We start from the raw sequence: 20,038 nt of genomic DNA, 5'->3' as shown, positions 1-20,038 counted from the left end.
TAGATTATTCTGGCTCTGTTTTTTACTGAGGTTATTTTATGAACAGTGAAATATGTAGATTTAAAATACACTGTTCAGTGTATTTTGTCAGACAACTGTTTCCATGTCATTTATCCCAGTCAAGATATAGAACATTTCCATCATTTCCTGAAAGCTCCTTTATGCTATTTAGGGGATCTTGATATGGGAGTGATATTTTAATGTATAAAATAAGTCATTCCTGCTCTGTTCCATTTTGAGATAGTTATGTTTTGTTTTGTCTTTGACGGCAGCCTGTTACCACTTAAGTAATAACTGTTTATTGAGCATATGTTATGTGCTAGACTTGTCCTAAGTCACATCTTGACGTTTTAAATAACAGCTTTCTTGAGATGTAATTCACACAATATACTATGCTTTGGTTTTTAGTGTATTCTTAGAATTGTGCCACCATTACCAGAGTCAATTTTACAACATTTTCACCACCCTCAAAAAAAAGTCCCATACCTGTTAGCAGTCACTCCCCATCTGGTGTGGTGCTATTACAGGGTCTGAGACAAGTTTAGATTGGTTTAACCAAGTTTAAATTGGTTTCAATTTGTGTATTTAAATTTTTAATTTTTTTTTTCAAATTAAAAAAATTTATTTTCCTTTGTTCCTATAGCTTTTGCCTTATGAACAGTCTTCTCTTTTGGAACTCATAAAAACTGAAAATAAGGTACAGATTCCTAAACCTTAAAATCTATTTTTAAAATGCTTTAGTTATCTGCTATAGTTTACTTTTTTCCTTTTGTGTTTACTCATGAAACTAGGTCTTAAACAAAGTCATCACTGTTTATGCCGCACTTTGTTGTGAAATCAAGAAATTAAAATATGAGGTAATTATTTTGTATTCTTAAGACATTAAAAACGATTTAAAAGCAAATGAGTGCTTATATATGTACAGTGTGCATAAATATTAATGTTTAATGAACTGTTTATTTACTATAGCGAAAATAGTACCATTCACTATGTACTTACTATGTGCCAAACACCTTGCCAACCCTGTTAATACTAAGAACAGAACAGAGAGCTATGTGAGGAATAGATGAAGTAACTAAGGCTTAATGTTTGACTAAAGGCTGCCATTTTACTGGTAGTAATGATTTGAGTCTGGGTCTGCTAAGTCTTGTGTTACCTGTCATATATGCTGGCTTTCTAGGTAGAACTGATTTTTTAAAAAAGCTTTGAATTTTTAATATGCTTTGTGTTTCCTCACCCATGAGCCATTGAAACTCTGGTAGAAGATGATAAACTTCATCTTTCTTTCTCTGCCTTTTTGACACTGTTCAATTGCTTTCTCCCTCTAGTGGGAGGATGTGGGACAATTAAACTGATCAGATAAGACAAAGTGAAGGCTAGAGAAATCAAGAGATAACTTTGATTATCTGTAATATCTTTGGTACCTATATTCTAAGCAGTTTTTGAATTTAAGTGAATTTGTATATGTCATCTGCTTAATATTAAATTGGGATTACTTAGAGTTTAGGAATTTAAAAACAAAACGGCAATCTTTAAAATTATTTTAATTTTTTTTTAAACAGGCTGAAACTAAATTTTATAATGGTCTCTTGTTTTATGGAGAAGGAGGTAAGCATTAAAACTTCACATTGTAATGTTGTGATGCCTTTTTTGAGATTGAAATGAACAAAAAGTTGACAGTTCTAGGACTATCATGATCATATGAAGTCTTGGTGTGAGAAAATAAACATCCAGATTTTTTATTGGTTTATTTTTTTGTTTGATAAAGAGATTTAAAAAAAAAACCCTGAGTGATGAAGCAGCAACAAATTCTCTATAAAGTTTATTTGTGATGTTTTTATAAATTACAAAGCATGTAGCTAGATGAGGATTTTCCTTGAATTCATTAAATAGGGAAACAGATGGTTACTTTTAATTGTGTGATTAGTGATTACCTCATTTTTCTCTTCTGTGAAAAAACTTTTTTAATAGCATGCAAATTAGAAATGTAATGATTTTAAAAAAACGTGTTTTTCTTTTTTAATGTTGATTGAGTTTAAATTAAAAAATTGAAATAGTCTTCATGTTGCCTTTTGAAGCTACAGATTCTAGCATGGTGGAAGGTGATTGCCAAATTCAAATGGGGAGATTTATTTCATTCTTACAGGTAAATTATTTTTACTTTTTGAGGCTTTTCTTTGAAACGTTTGAGTAAATCATGCCTAATCAAAAAAGAGTTTCAAAACCTTAAATGCTAAGACCATGTACTGTGAAGGTAGGACCCTTAGTTGACATTGGATTACAGTTAAGGAGCTTGCAGTTCCTGGAAGATTTTCATAGCATTTTTAGTGGAATAAGCTATCAGAACAAGTTTCTTTGTATAATTTTGATTATGGACAATTTCTCACCATGCCTTTTAAAATATGTTAAATTTTGCACTTGGTAATAAAGCATAATCTGTGTTAGAAAAAGTTGTTGGTAGAGATCATTAACATTATGCTGTTACATAAGCAGAGATGAGGTTTTTAAAAGCAGCAGTATTTGATGCTTCTAACCAAATGTTTCAATTTAAATATGCTCTTCATTACTGCTAAGTTTTATAGTTATTCTAGGTCTTTTGGTTTAATTTTATCCAAGGACTGAAATAACTTCTATTTCTCCCCGATAATAGGCATTGCTAATAAAGCAATGCTTATATAATATGACAAAAGGAAAAATTGGAGATAAGGAAATACCCATAATCCCACTTCTTATTTGGGGGTATAAGATTTGATATATTTCATTAAGTATGTTAATATATCAGATCTTTTATATCTTCACTATTTTTTTGGTCTTATTGATTTGATTGGGAGCATTTTGTTGAAATTATCCTCTGTTATGGTATGTAATACGTGTAAGAGTCCAGCACAGAAAACACACACACAAGGTATTTCAAAAGAGGAAATTTAAGAGTTCCTATTGTGACTCATCGGTAACGAACCCAGCTGATATCCATGAGGATGCCGGTTCGAACCCTGGCCTCACTCAGGGTTAAGGATGCGGTATTACTGGGAGCTGTGGTGTAGGTCACACACACGGCTCAGATCCTGCATTACTATGGCTGTGGTGTAGGCCACCAGTCGTAGCTCCGATTTGACCCCTAGCCTGGGAACTTCCATATGCTGCAGGTGTGGCCCTAAAAAGCAAAAAAAGAAAAAAAACAAGAGCAAAAGAGGAGATTTAATAGAGCTACCATATGGTCTGCGGTCTCACTCCTGGGCATATATCCAGAAAAGATGAAAACTCTAATTCTGAAAGATACGTGCATCCCAATGATACAACACGTCCATGCCAAAACATGGAAGTAACCTATGTGTCTATCTGCAGATGAAGGGATAAAGAAGATGTGGTAGATATATGCAATGGAATATTATTCAGCCATAAAAAGAATGAAATATTGCCATTTGTAACAACATGATCGAAACTACAGATTATCATGTTTTCTCAGAGATTATCACATTAAGTGAAGTTAGACAGATATAGATATTATATGACATCACTTATATGTGGAATCCAAAAAATGATTTTAAATAACAAACAGAAACAGCTTCATAGACATAGAAAACAAAATTATGGTTACCAAAGAGGAAAGGTAGCGGGAAGGATAGATTGGGAGTGTGGCATTAACAGATACATACTACTATACATAAAATAGATAATCAACCAGGATTTACTGTGTAGCGTAGGAAACTATACCGAATATCTTGTAATAACCCAAAATGGAAAAGAATCTAAAAATATATATAGGAGTTCCCGTCGTGGCGCAGTGGTTAACGAATCCGACTAGGAACCATGAGGTTGCGGGTTCGGTCCCTGCCCTTGCTCAGTGGGTTAACGATCCGGCGTTGCCGTGAGCTGTGGTGTAGGTTGCAGACGCGGCTCAGATCCCGCGTTGCTGTGGCTCTGGCGTAGGCTGGTGGCTATGGCTCCGATTCGACCCCTAGCCTGGGAATCTCCATATGCCGCAGGGGCGGCCCAAGAAATAGCAGAAAGACAAAAAAAAAAATAAAATAAATAAATAAATAAATAAATATATGTATATATAATTGAATCACTGTACACATAAAGCTAATACAATGTTGTAAATCAGCTATACTTCAAATAAATAAAGAGATATAATATAGAGAATTGGTTATATAAGAATTGGAGAGCTGAGAGAAAAAGCAGGGGTTCCCTTTTGGTGCAGCATGTTAAGGATCCAGCATTGTCACTGCAGTGGCTTAGGTTGCTGCTATGGTGCAGGCTTGATCCCTGGCCTGGGAACTTCCACATGCCAGGGAGTGTGACCAAACAAAAGAAAAAAGGAAACAGGTAAGCCACAGGAAGCAAATATCACCTTTATATCTAAGGAGAAACAGGTTGAGGTTGCCAGAATCTGGGACCCTAGGGAATTAGTATCATAGCTCTGAGAAACCAGTGCTGCCTTGCTGCTGCCAGTACCTTCTAAGAAGTCAACACAAAATTGGTTCTGTAGTGATGGAAGAAGCTGGAGACTGGGGTAAACTGCCTGGATTATGTTGATAAAAACAGCAAGAAGTAGAAAGGATGTCCTTTTCCTGCCTTCTGGTCTCCTTTTAGTGCCACCTGACACAGGAAGCCTGCCGAGCAGGAGTCTAAGAAATGTTAGTTTGCTCTGGTGAAGTGAATGTGTCAATTTCTCCCTCTAGTTTTGTTTGTTTGTTTGTTTTTGGCTGCACCCATGGCATATGGAAGTTCCAGGGCCAGGGATTGAACCTGAGCCACAGCAGTGACAACTCCAAACTCTTGCTACTAGGGAACTCCAATTTTTCCTTTAGTTTTAGCAAATTTTGCATTTCTTATTTTGAGGGTGTTTTATTTGGTGCATACAAGTTTAGAATTGTTAATCATTCCCAATAAATGAGATCTTCTGTTATGTGGTGACCTTCTTAAGCTGTGATAATAATTATATGGTGTATAATTATGTACACAGTAGTTAGCTATAGTAATGTAAATAAAGTCTGTTTGCCTAATATTAATATCACTGCCCCAGCTCTCTTTTAAATAGCATTTTCTTTTCTTTTTTTAATTTTTCAAATTTTTAGCATCATTAGTTTTAGTTGTATTTCTTTAAAACTACATCTTTCTGGATTTTGCTTTTTTATATAATCTGAAAATCTTTTAATTGGTTAATTCTATTTGTCTCATGGTCTTATGTATCTGCACTTGTTTCTGCCTTTTGCTTTGTATTTTCTGTTTATCCTGCATTTTCTGTTCTTTCCTCTGCTTTTATTAGACTTTAGAAGTTTAATAAGAAGTGCAAAACTAGAGCTGTTTAAATAAAATTGAAATGCAGTTTTCACTTTTAAAAAATTTAAATTTCGAATTTCACAAAGAGCTGCATATAATTCTATTTTTAAACATTCAACAAATGTTTTATGAACTTAGCATATATTAGAAACTGTTCTTAGTGCTTGTGTGTAAAACCAACATTGCACAGAACCAACAGAAATTTCTGCCATCACAAAGCTTACAATTTAGAGCAGATACCGGTTTAATCAGGCTTTAAATACTTTAAGATACAGGTTGAGAAGTTTAGAGCTTTTTAGAAGGTGTGGGATGTGACTTAATTATATAATGATAAGCATATACCTGGGATAATTAGTATTTCATTTGGTGTGTGCCAAGCCTATTTATAGATAAAGGTCATTAACATTTGAAGTTATTTCAGAGTGACTTCTGGAGACCCCTTTGCCTCATTGTCATACTTTCTAAACTGGCAGCTTTTGAGCTTCTTCATTCATTCAGATGTTCATTCATTTATTCATTTAATAGGACAGAAATTTATTGAGAAGCAGTTGAGGGTTAGCTGCCATGGCAGTGGATATTCAGAGAAGGAATAAGACAGTCTCTGTTATTTAGGAATTACATAAGTAATGAAAACAAAAAAAAAATAGAAGGATGAGTGAAATGCTGTGGGGGCAAAGAGGTAGAAGTGATCTGGGGAGGTGAGTTAAGAACTGATTCCTTGAAGGGTGCTTGAAGTTGTCTTACAGCAGGTTAACTGGAGATTTTTATTAGAAAACCGTTCTGTTTTTGTCTAGCACTGTTACCATAACATTCAGTCAGAAATGGTGACATTTACTTAACTTGTAACATATACTCAACTTGTCATTTCAGGAACTGTCTTGTTTTGTTACGAGGTGCTATGAAGTGGTGATGAATGTAGTCCATCAGTTGGCTGCCCTCTATATCAGTAACAAGTAATGGATTTTAGAAATATTTTTGTGTTTTTAATAGAGATGCAGGAAATGTTTTTCTTAAACTAGCTAATTATCTATCCGAAGTAGTTTTTCATTTGTTCACTCATTTATTCACTCATTCTTTCATTGACTTTTTCAGCATTCTTTGAACACTCATGATGTTTTAAACACTGCTTGATGTGTATAATACATAGGTTAGTAAGACACACTTTCTACCATGCTGAATGAAGCCATTATCTATCTGAATGAGAACATTGACAGAATAATCTTAAAGAAATTTGATTGTATTGAAAAAGGCTAATGTAGAATTAGTATGTTTCACGTTCTCTCTGTTTATTTCCTTTCTCCTTTACATTGAAGGGTCCCTGGCCTATTAGAATCACAAATTTTTCTTAAACTAGAGAGTCTTGGGGAGTAGGGCTAGGGGACGTATGCTGAAAAAGATTTTGTGAGTAATTCTAATGATCTTCCAAGTTTGGGGACCCCTGCTCTAAATCAAGAAAAATGATCAAATTTTCATAGAACTCTTACTTAGTATTCTTAACCACCACAGAGTAATATCTCACATTTGAGTAATAGTTTATTTTACACTTACATTTTTTCCAATTTCCTGTTTAATTATAATCTTACAATAACTTTGTTTCGTTATAAGGCTAGGGATTCCTAGTTATAAGAGCAATAACTGAGGCCCAAAAGAATTATTTGCCAAGACTCCATAGGAATTTAGGTGCTGTTTTTTTGGTCACCAGTCCTCTCATTGTTTTTGCTATATCATGCTGCATCTTATCTTTCTTTATAAACTGGAAGACTTAACTGTTTCTCATTCTCATGTTTTTCCCCCTCAGTTAAGTATTTATTTTATGTTCTGTACTTTCACTGAAGTTCTCATGGTAGAAGGGAATGAGTGCATGGCAGTCCCTGATGTGTTATTCAAAGGGGACTCCCCACTGGCACACCCCTGCCCTAGAAGGATGAAATTTATTTGAATTTTGTGTATTTTTTTAATATTCTATCTTGTGGAATATTTATATGTGCTTTGTTATACAAGTATTAATTTATTTACTGTTGAGTAGATTGACTCTCCAGGAAGTGAAATGCAGTTTTCCTGCGGCTTTTGACTTTGGTATAATCCCCTTTCTGTTCAGTGTTTTTTCAGTTGGAATGAGAACTCTAGAAATAAATTCATCTGAAGAGAGGACTAGTTCCCAAATGCCAGTTGGGACGGAATAATAAAGATTCTAATTGAGAAATTCTAATAGTTTAGAAAGAAATGAATATGTTTTGATATTTCTCTATCTCCATCCCAGGCTATAGCCCTTTAGGTTTGAATAGCTAAGGTAATTCATGGGCTGCATATTGATATATATACCTACTCACTGAGTTGTATATAGGCAAGGAGAGCCCAGATTCTGTATGTACAAGTTAGTTGCCTTCTTGGGAAGGTAGAATATGATAGTAATTCCTTGGATCTCATAAGTCTTGGTGACTGAAACCTAAATAAAGATAAGTGTATGTTGAAGTTCCCCGTCGTGGCACAGCAGAAACGAATCTGGCTAGGAACCATGAGGTTGCAGGTTCAATCCCTGGCCTCGCTCAGTGGGTTAAGGATCCGACGTTGCCATGAGATGTGGTGTAGGTCGCAGACATGGCTTGGATCCTGCGTTGCTATGGCTGTGGCGTAGGCCAGCAGCCGTAGCTCTGATTAGACCCCTGGTCTGGGAACCTCCATATGCCACAGGTGCAGCCCTAAAAAAAAAAAAAAAAAGATAAATGTATATTAAAATTCCAAGAGTTTCTGCTACTTATGTGTTTTCCTTAAAATAAAAATGAACTGTGACAAAAAGATTAAAAAAAACAAACAAAAACTTGCATGTTATTTTATTACAGGATTGCACCCAAAATTATAGAGACAACTGGAGTTCATTTTCAGGTAAAAAATAATTTAACTTGACCTGTAAAACTGTAATTTTTACTGTACTATACTTTGCAGTTTATATGGTTGGAAGTACAACAATTATTTCAGGACTCTCAAAGGATTTTTTATTTCTTCATTTGTTCTCTTTCATCTGTGAAGTTGCTGAGGCGTTACTGACCCACTCTCAGTGTAACTTTTAGTTTTTTCCTAGTTTTTTGCCCAATGCTGATTATCCAAGAGGTCTCTTTGGAGAATCTACAGCATTACTATTAAGGATGAAATGTTGGATGAAGTGTTTCCCAATTTAAGGGTATTCCATCTGAGGATTAATAGTTTCATCTATGAATTAATTTTTTCACTGCTTTAATTTAGTAATTGGCCCAGATGTGTTTAACTTTAAAAATCCACATGAGGAGGTCCCGTTGTGGTGCAGTGGAAACAAATCTGACTAGGAACCATGAGGTTGCAGGTTCAATCCCTGGCCTCTCTCAGTGGGTTAAGGATCTGGCATTGTTGTGAACTGTGGTGGAGGTCACAGATGTGGCTCATATCTGGTGTTGCTGTGGCTGTGGTGTAGGCCAGCAGCTGTAGCTCCAATTAGACCACTAGCCTGGGAACTTCCATATGCTGCGAGTGCGGCCCAAAAAGCAAAAAAAAAACCAAAAAACAACACATGAGGTGTAACTTCTAACTAGTGATTAAATGATAATCATTAAAGGTTTTTTGACAGACTATGTATGAGCACCTGGGAGAGCTGCTAACAATTTTGCTTACCCTGGATGAAATTATTGATAATCATATCACACTGAAAGACCACTGGACTATGTACAAAAGGTAAGCCAATTAAAATGTTTAAAGAAGGAGTTCCCTTGTGGCTCAGTGGGTTAAGAACCCAACATGGCCTCCACGAAGATGCGGGTTCAATCCCTGACTTGCTCAGTGGGTTAAGGATCTAGTGTTGCCATGGTTTAGGTCACAGATATGGCTCAGATCTGGTGTGGCAGTGGTGTAGGCCTGCAGCTGCAGCTCCATTTTGAACTCTAGCCCAGGAACTTCCATATACCACAGTGCAGCCATGAAAAGAAAAAAAAAATTCTCTTATTTTGTTTAGCTAATGTATTAGTGAAAAATAAATATAAATAGTGCAGATCCTTTAAAGAACCTGAATATCTGTATGTAGAAGGATCTTATGTCAAAGTTTTTTGAAGACAGTAACGATTCTTTTAATTTCAGATGGCTTTATTTGAGAGTATGATATACTTGCATGAAGCATCCTAAGTCTTAAAGCGTAGTTTAGTGTTAAGTTGACTGTCCGAGGACTCAGACTTATTTTTTACTTGTTCCGAACAAGTGATAGTTGTTCATCCTGAAGTTGGTTTTACTTTTTTGCATACTCTAAGACTTTAAAGTCAAGGCATTTTATTTTATTCAATTTATAAGTATTCACTAAATGTCTAGTATCTAGAAGGCACCAGGTATCTGAATTTAAGATGATATGAAAAGGTAATATTAGAAAAATAAATATATTAGGATTGTATTTGTTCAAGTTTTCAAATGTGTAGAGCCAAATAAGGAATAGAAATATAAAACTCTAATTTCTGGGAATATTTTTACTATAACACTCTATTAAGCAAATTGAAAGCCTTTCTCCTAATTTTCCACAAGGTTACTGAAATCTGTCCATCACAATCCTTCAAAATTTGGAATTCAAGAAGAAAAACTAAAGCCATTTGAAAAGTTCTTGCTGAAACTAGAAGGGCAGTTACTTGATGGAATGATATTTCAGGTATGAGAGCTCTATCAGGCTATAATAAATGAACTTATATTAGTTGACCCAGCTCAGAATTATAGTGGGACACTTGTAGCATTCCGTTATGACTTTTTCTTTAAAGTGCTTTGGTTTAAGGCATTGTAAGTGTACTGAAATATAACTATATCAGTTTCTAGTAGCAAACAAAATTAATAGTGTACTAGTTGCATTTGGGGTAAGGTTTTTTAAATTTATGTAAAAGGATAAAACTATTCAAGGATTAATATCTAAGTTATTGTGTTAGGCATTTTGTTTGTTGTTAACCTCTAGATTTAGCTTCTTAAGACAGTTTTAAAAGTCTCTGATTCTTCCCAGACTCAGGGAATATAATTTGGATCTGCTCAATCCAGGTAGCTTCTAACTACATGTGGCTACTTAAATTAAAATTTAAAAATTCACTTCCTCTGCCACTCTAGCAATATTCAGATGCTTCATAGCCACATGTAATCTAATCATCATACTACACACTTTAAACTTACATATGTTATATGTCAGTGATATCTTAATAAAGTTAGGGAGAAAGTCAGATGTCTATAATTTGTGGCTAAGAATCATATCAGCACACATGTGTGAAGAATGTTTCCATCATCACAGAAGTTCCTGTTGGATGGCACTTCTTTGAGTAATATTAACCAGAAATTGCATTACAGTTACCTTTGAACAACATGGGTTTGAGCTTCATGGGTCCATTTATGTATGGATATTTTTCAAGTAAAGCTACAGAATTGCACAATCCATGATTGGTTGAATCTGAGTATGCGGAGGAACCTGGATACGAAAGGCCAGCTATAAATTATACGTGATAATCCCTGCTTGTTCAAGGGTCAGCTGTATATTCTATTTAAAATCTTCTTTAATTTATATTTTAAATGATCAAAATCTTTGCAGAGTGAACCCAGCTCTTACTTATATCTTATTTATAATTGTTAATCTGTTAATTTCAGAAGGTAATTTTTTTTTTATTGAATCTTTTTCGAGGAGCCACTTCTATACATAGTCTAATAAAGTGCTAGGAAAGTAATTGTAAGCAGAAGAAATGATGTCTACTCTTAAAAGTGCAAATTAAAATAATAAAGCATGTTTTCCCATCAGATAGATCTTCTGTACATCACCAAACATCACTGTGTTTACCTCATTTAGAATTATAGATTTTTGGTTCAATTTTATTTTCATATAACTGGTACTCAAATATGTAAGTACATAAACATTTTCCCTTCATAGGATTTAGAGGCTGTTAAAGTTAAAAATTAAAATGGTAAATGAAGGAGTTTATCACTCTAGATTTAAATCTGCTTAATAGCATATCAAGTCAAAATAGCTTATGAGAGTTTAAATTTCTCTAAATGTTTTTTGTCCAGGCCTGTATAGAACAGCAGTTTGATTCTCTCAATGGAGGAATATCTGTGTCAAAAAATAGCACTTTTGCTGAAGAATTTGCACATAGTATTCGCTCAATTTTTGCAAATGTAGAAGCTAAACTTGGTATGTAAAATGCATTTTTTGGTTGTTGTTTATCAAGTTTTCATTTCCTTTAAAGCAGAATTTTAAGTATATTCTGTTTTGTTCTCCTGTTACTGTTTTATAAGGGGAACCTTCTGAAATTGACCAGAGGGCAAGTATGTTGGAATTTGTGGACTCTTTGTACTGCACTTTCAGATTTTTCGAACTGTTGATAAAAAGTTTTATAAGTCTTTATTGGACATCTGTAAGAAGGTAAGAACTTGGAACTTTTATTTTTTCAATTTAAGTAGATAGAAAATATTTTGGGTAAAACTGGATTATTTATTTATTAGCCACACCTACAGCATGCAGAAGTTCTAGGGCCAGGGATTGAACCCATGCTATAGCTGCAACCTGAGTGGCTGCAGTGACAGTGCTGGATCCTTAACCTGCTGAGCCAGAAGAGAACTCCAAAATTAGATATTGTAAAATGTATTTTACTCCTGCTTATAAAAATAATAATTTGTGTAATAATATTTTGTAATAATTACAGAAATAATGTCATATTTATTTTTAAAATCTAAGCATTCCCAGAAGTGAGTAACACAGTAAATGACAATACCCCAAAATTTCATATTATATAAATACATAATACTTGGAGTTCCTTGGTGGCACAGTGGGTTAAGGATCTGGCATTGTCACTGCTGAGGTGCAGGTTTGATCTCTGACCCTAGAACTTGTGCAGGCTGTGGGTGCGGCCAAAAAAAAAATAGCAATCCAAGCAATAAATACATACACATAATAGTATTTGTATGGGGATAAATACATAATAAGTGCTTTTCTAGATCTTTTCCTATACATTAACTTTCTATTACTGTTAACTACTACTTTCTCTTTTCTTCTCTCCCTCTTCTTATCTCTCATTCTCATTATTGAAATGTTTTTTTTTCCATATCTTTACTGTTTGCATGATGTGGCACCTGATTTCAAAACTAAAAATTTAATTTATGTATAGAATCATGTGATAAATGACCATGAGTACACAGCCATTTTGGATATTTATATTTTCTTTTTTGAGATATGTATTGTGAAAGTAAAGGTCATGAGGATTCAAGTTTTATTTAATTTTTTGCATATTCATCTGAAAATCTGTGAGCACATGTACGTGTGTGTGTTGTTTAATATTTAGGCAGAATAAAATTATTGTCATGCACCACACCAGATATAGGAATGCTTTAACTCTGTGCCATAGTAATGTAATTTGTCTCATATTAAGGAATTTTTTTTTTGGTCTTTTTAGGGCCATACCTGCAGCATATGGAGGTTCCCAGGCTGCGGGTCTAATTGGAGCTGTAGCTGCTGGCCTACGCCACTGCCACAGCAACACCAGATCCAAACCACGTCTGTGACCTACACCACAGCTCCTGGCAACGCCAGATCCTTAACCCACTGAGTAAGGCCAGGGATTGAACCTGCGTCCTCATGGATGCTAGTCAGTTTCTTTCCCACTGAGCCACAACAGGAACTCCTAAGGGATCTTTTTATTGTTACTTTTCAAGAATAAATTGCCTTCCATTGTATATTGTAGAACTATTAAACAATTTATTGCTTATCTTGTGCTTAATGATTTCTCTCCTCTTAACATTTCCAATTTCAGGTACCAGCCATCACTCTAACCGCTAATATTATTTGGTTTCCTGATAATTTCTTGATCCAGAAAATACCAGCAGCTGCCAAAATGTTAGACAAAAAAAGTCTTCAAGCCATTAAAGCATACAGAGATACTTTCCTACAGCAGAAAGCTCAATCTCTTACCAAGTAGGTTTTTAAAATACTCATGGTGAAAATATTTAGATGTTTTATATTTTCAAATCTTATTCTGGTTTTAAATATAAAGCATTTGAATTATAAGATCAAACATAATTACTCATTACCAGCAAACTGATTGGGCAGTCTCTAAGAGATTTATATTCTTGAAGTGTTTTTTTTGTTTTAAATATTTTAGATTTAAACTCAAAGATGTAGGCAAATATACACATACACATATTTTTTTAGAATAAATACTTATTTTTAGTTTCTCTTACTATATAAAATTTCAGATATGCCCAAAATAGAGAAAATAGTATGAGCCCCCGTGTTCTCATCTAGCCTAAACAGTTGAATTTATTGTACATTTTCACTTGAGTATACTGCTAAAATCACATGTTGTCCTGGGTGATGATTTTCAGCGAAGCAACATAGGACTCTGCCGCTGGCCCAGTGTTGGACACAGATTATATCTGTAATGTGGTGAAAGGGTAATAGGGATACTTATCCCTTTCTGTTCATCTTGACTATTGAAGGGAAGTTGGGTGACTCCTGTACAGTGGGGAAAGGAGGAGTATGTCTGGAATAGAGGAGATCCCCTAAAGCATCTCTTAGTACTCCCAAGGCCTATGATTAAAGTCAGTGGAAAATGACAGTTCAGTTCAGGCAGGATTGCTCATGGTAGGGATTTCAGGGCTTTCCGGTACATTCTAAAAATTGAGGAGGGTTGAAGACCCAAGTTTGGACTTAGATTAAAGAGGTGAATTTAGTAAGATGGATAGAAATCAGGTTTAATAGTAATTTTAAAAAGATGGGGATATTGTAGTTATCAGAGACTTAATATTCTTTAACAGTGTGATATAGTTGCTAAAAAATGTCAGTATAAATGTAGACTACATTAATAACTAGTAGTTACAATACCTAGCCTAGGAGAGTTGGTAGTTGCATTGAATTCTTACTGGTCAGATTATAATTAGTGTCCAATAGTGCCACATTTTAAGAGGGCTGCAAACTGCAGCATCTCTAGATGAAGCTTATCAGTTAGATTTGAGAACCGTGACCTTTGAACACTCATTGAAAAGTCTCTGTGTAGTTTGGCCTTTAAAAGAGAAATTTGAAGAATGGTGTGTTAGATTTCTTTAAATATTTGAAGGGCATTCGTGCTGAAGAGGGAACAGACTCCAGAATGTTTGAACTAGAACCAAAAGATGAAGGTGACAGAAATTATTAATTACCAATATTATCAAGTTTGTAACTATGTAGCAGGCATCATGCTAAAGGCTTTAAATATGTTGTCTTAGTAAACCCTATTCTCATGTGGAAAATAATAAAGTCACAACTAATATTTCTCCTAGGCTTTCTAGAAACCAATAACTATTCCAGGAACTTCATATGTATCATCTTTTTTTAGTCATTAGGAGATCTCGAGGTATATACTGTTGGTATGTCCAATTTATAGATGAGAAAATTGAAATAAGAGATTAAACTTGCTCAAATCAAAACAACTAATATTTGGCAGAGCTGGGCAGTCTAGCTCTGGAGCACAAGCTCTTAACACTTCTCTATAGTACTGTTTTTATCCCCTTTTCAGATAAAGAAAATGAGGCTTGGAGAAATGAACTTTTCCAGGTCACACAGCTAGGTACGTGTCAGAGAGGGCATGCAAACCTGTGCCCATCCTACTCCAGTCTTTGCATCAGAGTTGTGTAGGCCACCCTGAGAGAGAAGGTGCCCTTTCATGAGAGCTGCATAGGCAGAATAGAGATCACCATCAGTCCAAGGTGCTGTAGGAAGTGAGTCTTACTAAGTAGAAGATTGAATAAGCTGACTTTCAAAGACCTCCCCCCCTTTCGCCAGTATGGCAACATTTTAATGTTTCTGACTTTTGATTTTAAAAAATATACAGTCACTATAGAGCTCCTCTGACCTAAGGGGAGTAGTGTCTTTTTTCATTCTCCTTGTAATTCTACCAAAGAAACCTAAAATTCGTAACACTAAAGTGAAACTCAGGAGAGAAGAGAAGGTACAGTCAGCATGAGCTTTGTTTGGCAGTTTAGCACAAGTTGAGGGAGTGACTCAGAGCTGGCCCAGTCAGGCTCCAGGGTTCATTATGTAGGAAGAGGAAGTGGTGGGGGATAGTTTTCCTGTCCCCACACTATGCATTAGACCTCAACTGCCCTAGCCATCGCCTTGACCAGAGTCAAGACTTGTGGGTTGCTGCATTTTGCTTTTCATTCACAGCCATTTTGATGCTGGGAATACTACCCTTAGAGGGTAGAGGTATGAATCTTTGTTGGCAACTGAAGGGTTGAGCGCTTTATATTGGTACAGAAGATGTGGGTTTATTTGGGGGGGGTTTCTCCTTTTACTTTGAAATGAAGCTGACAATGTGACAGGACCCTTTTTTGACTCCTTTGTCAACTTGGTTTTTTAAAACTTGAAGCAATTTCATTTTTAAATATTTACAAGAGACAAAGATTATCTGGTGTCTGGGTGTGGGAATGACAGGCACAGTGACAGATGAACCTCTTCTTTATCCTGCATTGTCTGATCTAAAACTGAGTGATTCTTGACTGCCTTTCCCTGAGGCTCTTAATTTTTTGAAAGCTTGATACTATTTCAGCTGAAAAAATGGCGAGACTATTCAAAAACAACTTTGAGGGGAGCTGTTTAAGAAATTGAAAAGTAACCTTGGAGTTGCTGTTGTGGCTCAGTGGGATAAGAACCTGACATAGTGTTCATGAGGATGTGAGTTTGATCCTTGGCCTTGCTCAGTGGTTATGGTTCCATTGTTGCCACAGGCTGCAGTCTGGCTTACAGACGCAGGTTGGGTCCTGTGTTGCTGTGGCTGTTGTGGTGTAGGTGGCAGCTGCAGCTCCGACCCCCTAGCTGGGGATTTCCATATCCCCACAGGTGCGACCATAAAAAGAAAAAAAAAGGTCATCACAAACAACATTGTCCTTCTTCGTAATTTGACTGACTTCATCGCCGTCAGTTTGATTGCTATTCCAATCTGGCCTTCTTCCTTCTGTCCTTGCTCAGAATGTTTTGTTCCCCACAATGTTTTGTGCATTGTATCCCCGCTTGAGTTCTGATCATAGCCTCTTCCTTAAAGTAAAGGCATTGCCTTACGATTCTCCTCTATCTCTGTGTTCCAGACTTTTAAATCAAGCCATCCACAAGTCAGTACATTTTTAGGGTCGTTCGAGGCAAAATTAAAAGTATAAATATTGGTATCTTTTGTCTAATGGAATCCTGGCTCAGCAGAGATCGTTTTTCTCAGATCCGATGCTGAGGTTTCACCTCCTTAAAACACATTGAATTAATTAAGTAAAATTAAACTTAGTTTATTTTTAAAATAAAAGAAATACAGTTTAAACAGCCTGTGGACTAAAAGTTCTTCATCTTGAGTGATTTAAAATGCATTTTAGAGTGATTTAGTGTTTATAATCAGCTGCATAGTAGAATTACATTATCGATTTAGTCTTTCCAGCATGGAAAAGCTTTCTAGATTTGGGCTTAAATCCTGGCTCAGCTGAGTTCTAGCTATATGATCTTGGGCACATCACTTAGCTTCTCTGTCAGTTTCCCCTTCTGTAAAATGGAGATCATAATACTTACCCAATAAGGCTAATGTAAGGATTAAGTGAGTTAATTTGTGTAAAGTGCTTGTAACAGTGGCTGGGCATATGGTAAGCATTCAATAAATGTTAGGTTTTATATTGATTCTAAGCAATTCCACTCTTCAATTCCTGTTCAAGCTGTTACCCCTTTCTTTTGCATTATCACAGGAGCTCCTAAATGGTTTTCCTGCTTTTACCATTATCCCCTTTATAGTTTGTTTCCAACGTATCAGCCGAAGTGATAGTGATCCTCTTCAGAGTTAGGAGTAGATCACTGCCCAGATCTTCTAGTGGCTTTCCATTGAAGTCCTTACTCCCTGCCAGGCCTTACACTTAACCTCTGTCCACTCCCCACTTTCCCTGTTCTCCCAATCCTCCCACCCCTGTAACTCTCTAGTCTCCTTTTTTGTTTTCATCCCTGCTCTCTGCTCCAGTCATACAGGCTTCTTTGTTGACTTGAACATGCCAGACACTCTTGCTGTTTTGGGAGGATTGTATTTGTTACTTACTTTCCTAAAATTCTCATCTATTACATCTTTGCATGGATTACTTACTTCTTCATATCTTGGCTCAAAATCACCTTTTCAATAAGCCTGCTTTGATCACTGCGTTTAAAATTGTACCTGCTACCTGAGTCACTCTCTTTTTTCCCTGATGTATTTTTTCCATAGCACATATCTGACATCTTACAGATTTCAACTGTTGATTTATTATACAACTCTCCTTTCTGGAATGTAAGCTGCAGGGGGCAAAGATTTTTGTCTCTTTTGTTTACTGCTCATTTTTGGTTTTGATAGTAAGAAACAATGCCTGGCCTGTGTAGATATTCAGTAAATATTTGTTGCATAAGTACATTGTGTATGTACATATGATCATGTGTATTTTGAAAACCAGAAAGATGTAATGGCTGCTGCAAGGAAATATTTATCCCAACCAGTATGAAGACATGGAAGTGAATTTTCTTTCCAATGCTGAGTAACTCCAATATTTTCCTTTGTTAGAGATGTACAGTCTTACTACGTCTTTGTGAGCTCATGGATGATGAAAATGGAATCTATTTTATCTAAAGAGCAGAGAATGGATAAATTTGCTGAAGACCTCACCAATAGATGTAATGTTTTTATACAGGTAGTTGCATCTTCTTACTCAGAGTATTTGGGGGGTCATATCTTTGTTAATCCTGTGTACAGAAGGTACGTTTTGAAAAAAATGTAAAGGATAGGATATATTTTTCTTTTTAAAACTGATATTGATTTGGTTATGTGTGTTTGGATCTGTGTGACTTATTTAGATTTTCTAATATATATATATATATATATATTTATTTATTTAAATGTTTACACACCCTTCAAAGCATAACTTTTTTTTTTTTTTGCTGTATCCCATAATTTTTGATGTGTTGTATTTTTCCTGTCCTTTGCTTCAAAATTTAAAAACTTTAATTGTGATTTCTACTTTGCTCGGTGGGTTATTTTGAAAGGTAATTCTTAATTTCTAAATGCATGAGGATTTCCTGGTTATCTTTTTATTATTGATTTCTAGTGGTACTAAAATACAGTATTTTGAAATTTGTTCAAGTTCACATTATGTCCCAGCCTATGACCACTTAGGCAAATATTTTATGCACACTTAAAAAGAATATAATTTGCTTTTGTTGGTTCTAGTTTTCTGTATATGCCAAGTAGGGTCAGGTTTGTTAATGATTTTGTCTGCATATTCTGTCAGTTACTGAGAAAGTTGGGTTAGAATCTCCCATTATTACTGTGTTTTCCTCTGTACTTTGTAGCTTTGTCAGCTTTTGTTGTATATATTTTGAGACTGAATAAGTGCCTAACATTTAGGATTGTTCTTAGTGATGAGTCAAACCTTTTGTCATAATAACATGTCACTTTTTATTTCTACTAATGCTTTTTGGCATAGGTCTCTTTCTTATGTGACAGTAACATAGCTGTACCAGTTTTTTTTTTTTTTAATTAGGGTCTACATGGTACATCTATTTTGATTCTTTTACTTGCAGCCTGTCTCACTCCTTTATTTAATGTGTTTCTTCTGTAAGCAGCATATATTTCTCCTCAATCTGATAATCTTTATTTTTTATTAAATGTTTTCTGTTTATGTTCATACTGATATTCATGTTTAAAATTAGTAACTGACTAGTTGCTTTCTATTTGTCTCATTTATTCTGTGCCCCTATTCTCTTCCTTTCTTCCTCTCTTTACAAATTATATTTTTATTTTTGCCTTCTATTAGTTTGTTAGTGCAACATTTTACTATTTTTTAGTGGTTATTGTAGAAATTTTAAGATTCATTATTTAACATTCAACTCCAGCATAAATTAGTAGTTTTACCACTTTCAGATCCTTTCAGACAGTATAAGGATCTTAAACCACTTAAATTCTGTTTTTCCCCCCTCACCTGTGTTGCTGTTGTGTTTTTTGATTCTGTAAACCTCACAAGGCATTATTGCTGTTGTTTTTAATAGTTAATACTGTCATTTAGATTTACCCATATATTTACCCATTCTCTTGCTTTTTATCCTTCCTGTGTCTCTTCTATTTTTCTGCTTGTGAAGTACCTGTTAGTATTTCATTTAAAAGGTCTTTCTGTTGATGAATTATCACAATTATTTTTTCTCCCTAGCTTTTAAAGATACCAGTTTATTGTCTTCTGGTTTCCTCTGTTTTTGCTGAGAAAGCAGCTGTTGGTTTTGTTGCTTTTTAACGTACGGTTTTGTTTAATGGCTTATAAGATTTACTTTTTGGTTTTCAGCAATGTTACTTTGCACAGAGGTGCAATTTTCTTTGTGTTTATGCTATTTGGGATTTGTAGAGCTTCTGTAATTTGTAGAAATTCTTAGCCATTGACTCTTTAAATATATTTCTGTTCTTTTCTCTTTTTTTCTAATTATCTCCTGTTAAACCCACCTACCAAGTTCTTTTTTCCTCTGAGTTCTTAATTTTAATTATTTTACTTTTCAGTTTGTTTCTTTTTTATGTTCCAGTTCTTTTCTGAAATAATTTTGTGTTTTATTTCCTTCAATATATTCAACATAATTGTTTTAAAGTCCATGTCTAATAATTTCATTATCTGGGTTTTTCTTTTTTTTGTTGTTTTTGTTTATTTGCTGGTAATTTTTTTTTGTAACACACATTCTATATGAAACACTATAGATATAATTTGAGGGTCTGGATATTGTTTTTCTTCT

The 20,038-nt window shown here is 34.9% G+C and overlaps 1 protein-coding gene across 1 annotated transcript in view; it reads left to right on the top strand.

The window, feature by feature from the left end:
• Positions 1 to 20,038, top strand: part of WASHC4 (WASH complex subunit 4) — a 57,537-nt gene that overhangs the window by 4,216 nt on the left and 33,283 nt on the right. Inside the window, 13 exon segments of the mRNA XM_021092625.1 lie at positions 644 to 697; positions 792 to 857; positions 1,563 to 1,608; positions 2,079 to 2,146; positions 6,157 to 6,239; positions 8,127 to 8,169; positions 8,885 to 8,988; positions 9,820 to 9,940; positions 11,323 to 11,446; positions 11,551 to 11,574; positions 11,577 to 11,677; positions 13,062 to 13,222; positions 17,835 to 17,961. Of these exon segments, the coding sequence (XP_020948284.1) occupies positions 644 to 697; positions 792 to 857; positions 1,563 to 1,608; positions 2,079 to 2,146; positions 6,157 to 6,239; positions 8,127 to 8,169; positions 8,885 to 8,988; positions 9,820 to 9,940; positions 11,323 to 11,446; positions 11,551 to 11,574; positions 11,577 to 11,677; positions 13,062 to 13,222; positions 17,835 to 17,961 (1,122 nt within the window).

The sequence above is a fragment of the Sus scrofa genome, chromosome 5 (assembly GCF_000003025.6).
Source record: "Sus scrofa isolate TJ Tabasco breed Duroc chromosome 5, Sscrofa11.1, whole genome shotgun sequence".
NCBI classification, from domain to species: domain Eukaryota; kingdom Metazoa; phylum Chordata; class Mammalia; order Artiodactyla; family Suidae; genus Sus; species Sus scrofa.
This window is presented reverse-complemented; position numbering and strand designations above follow the sequence as displayed.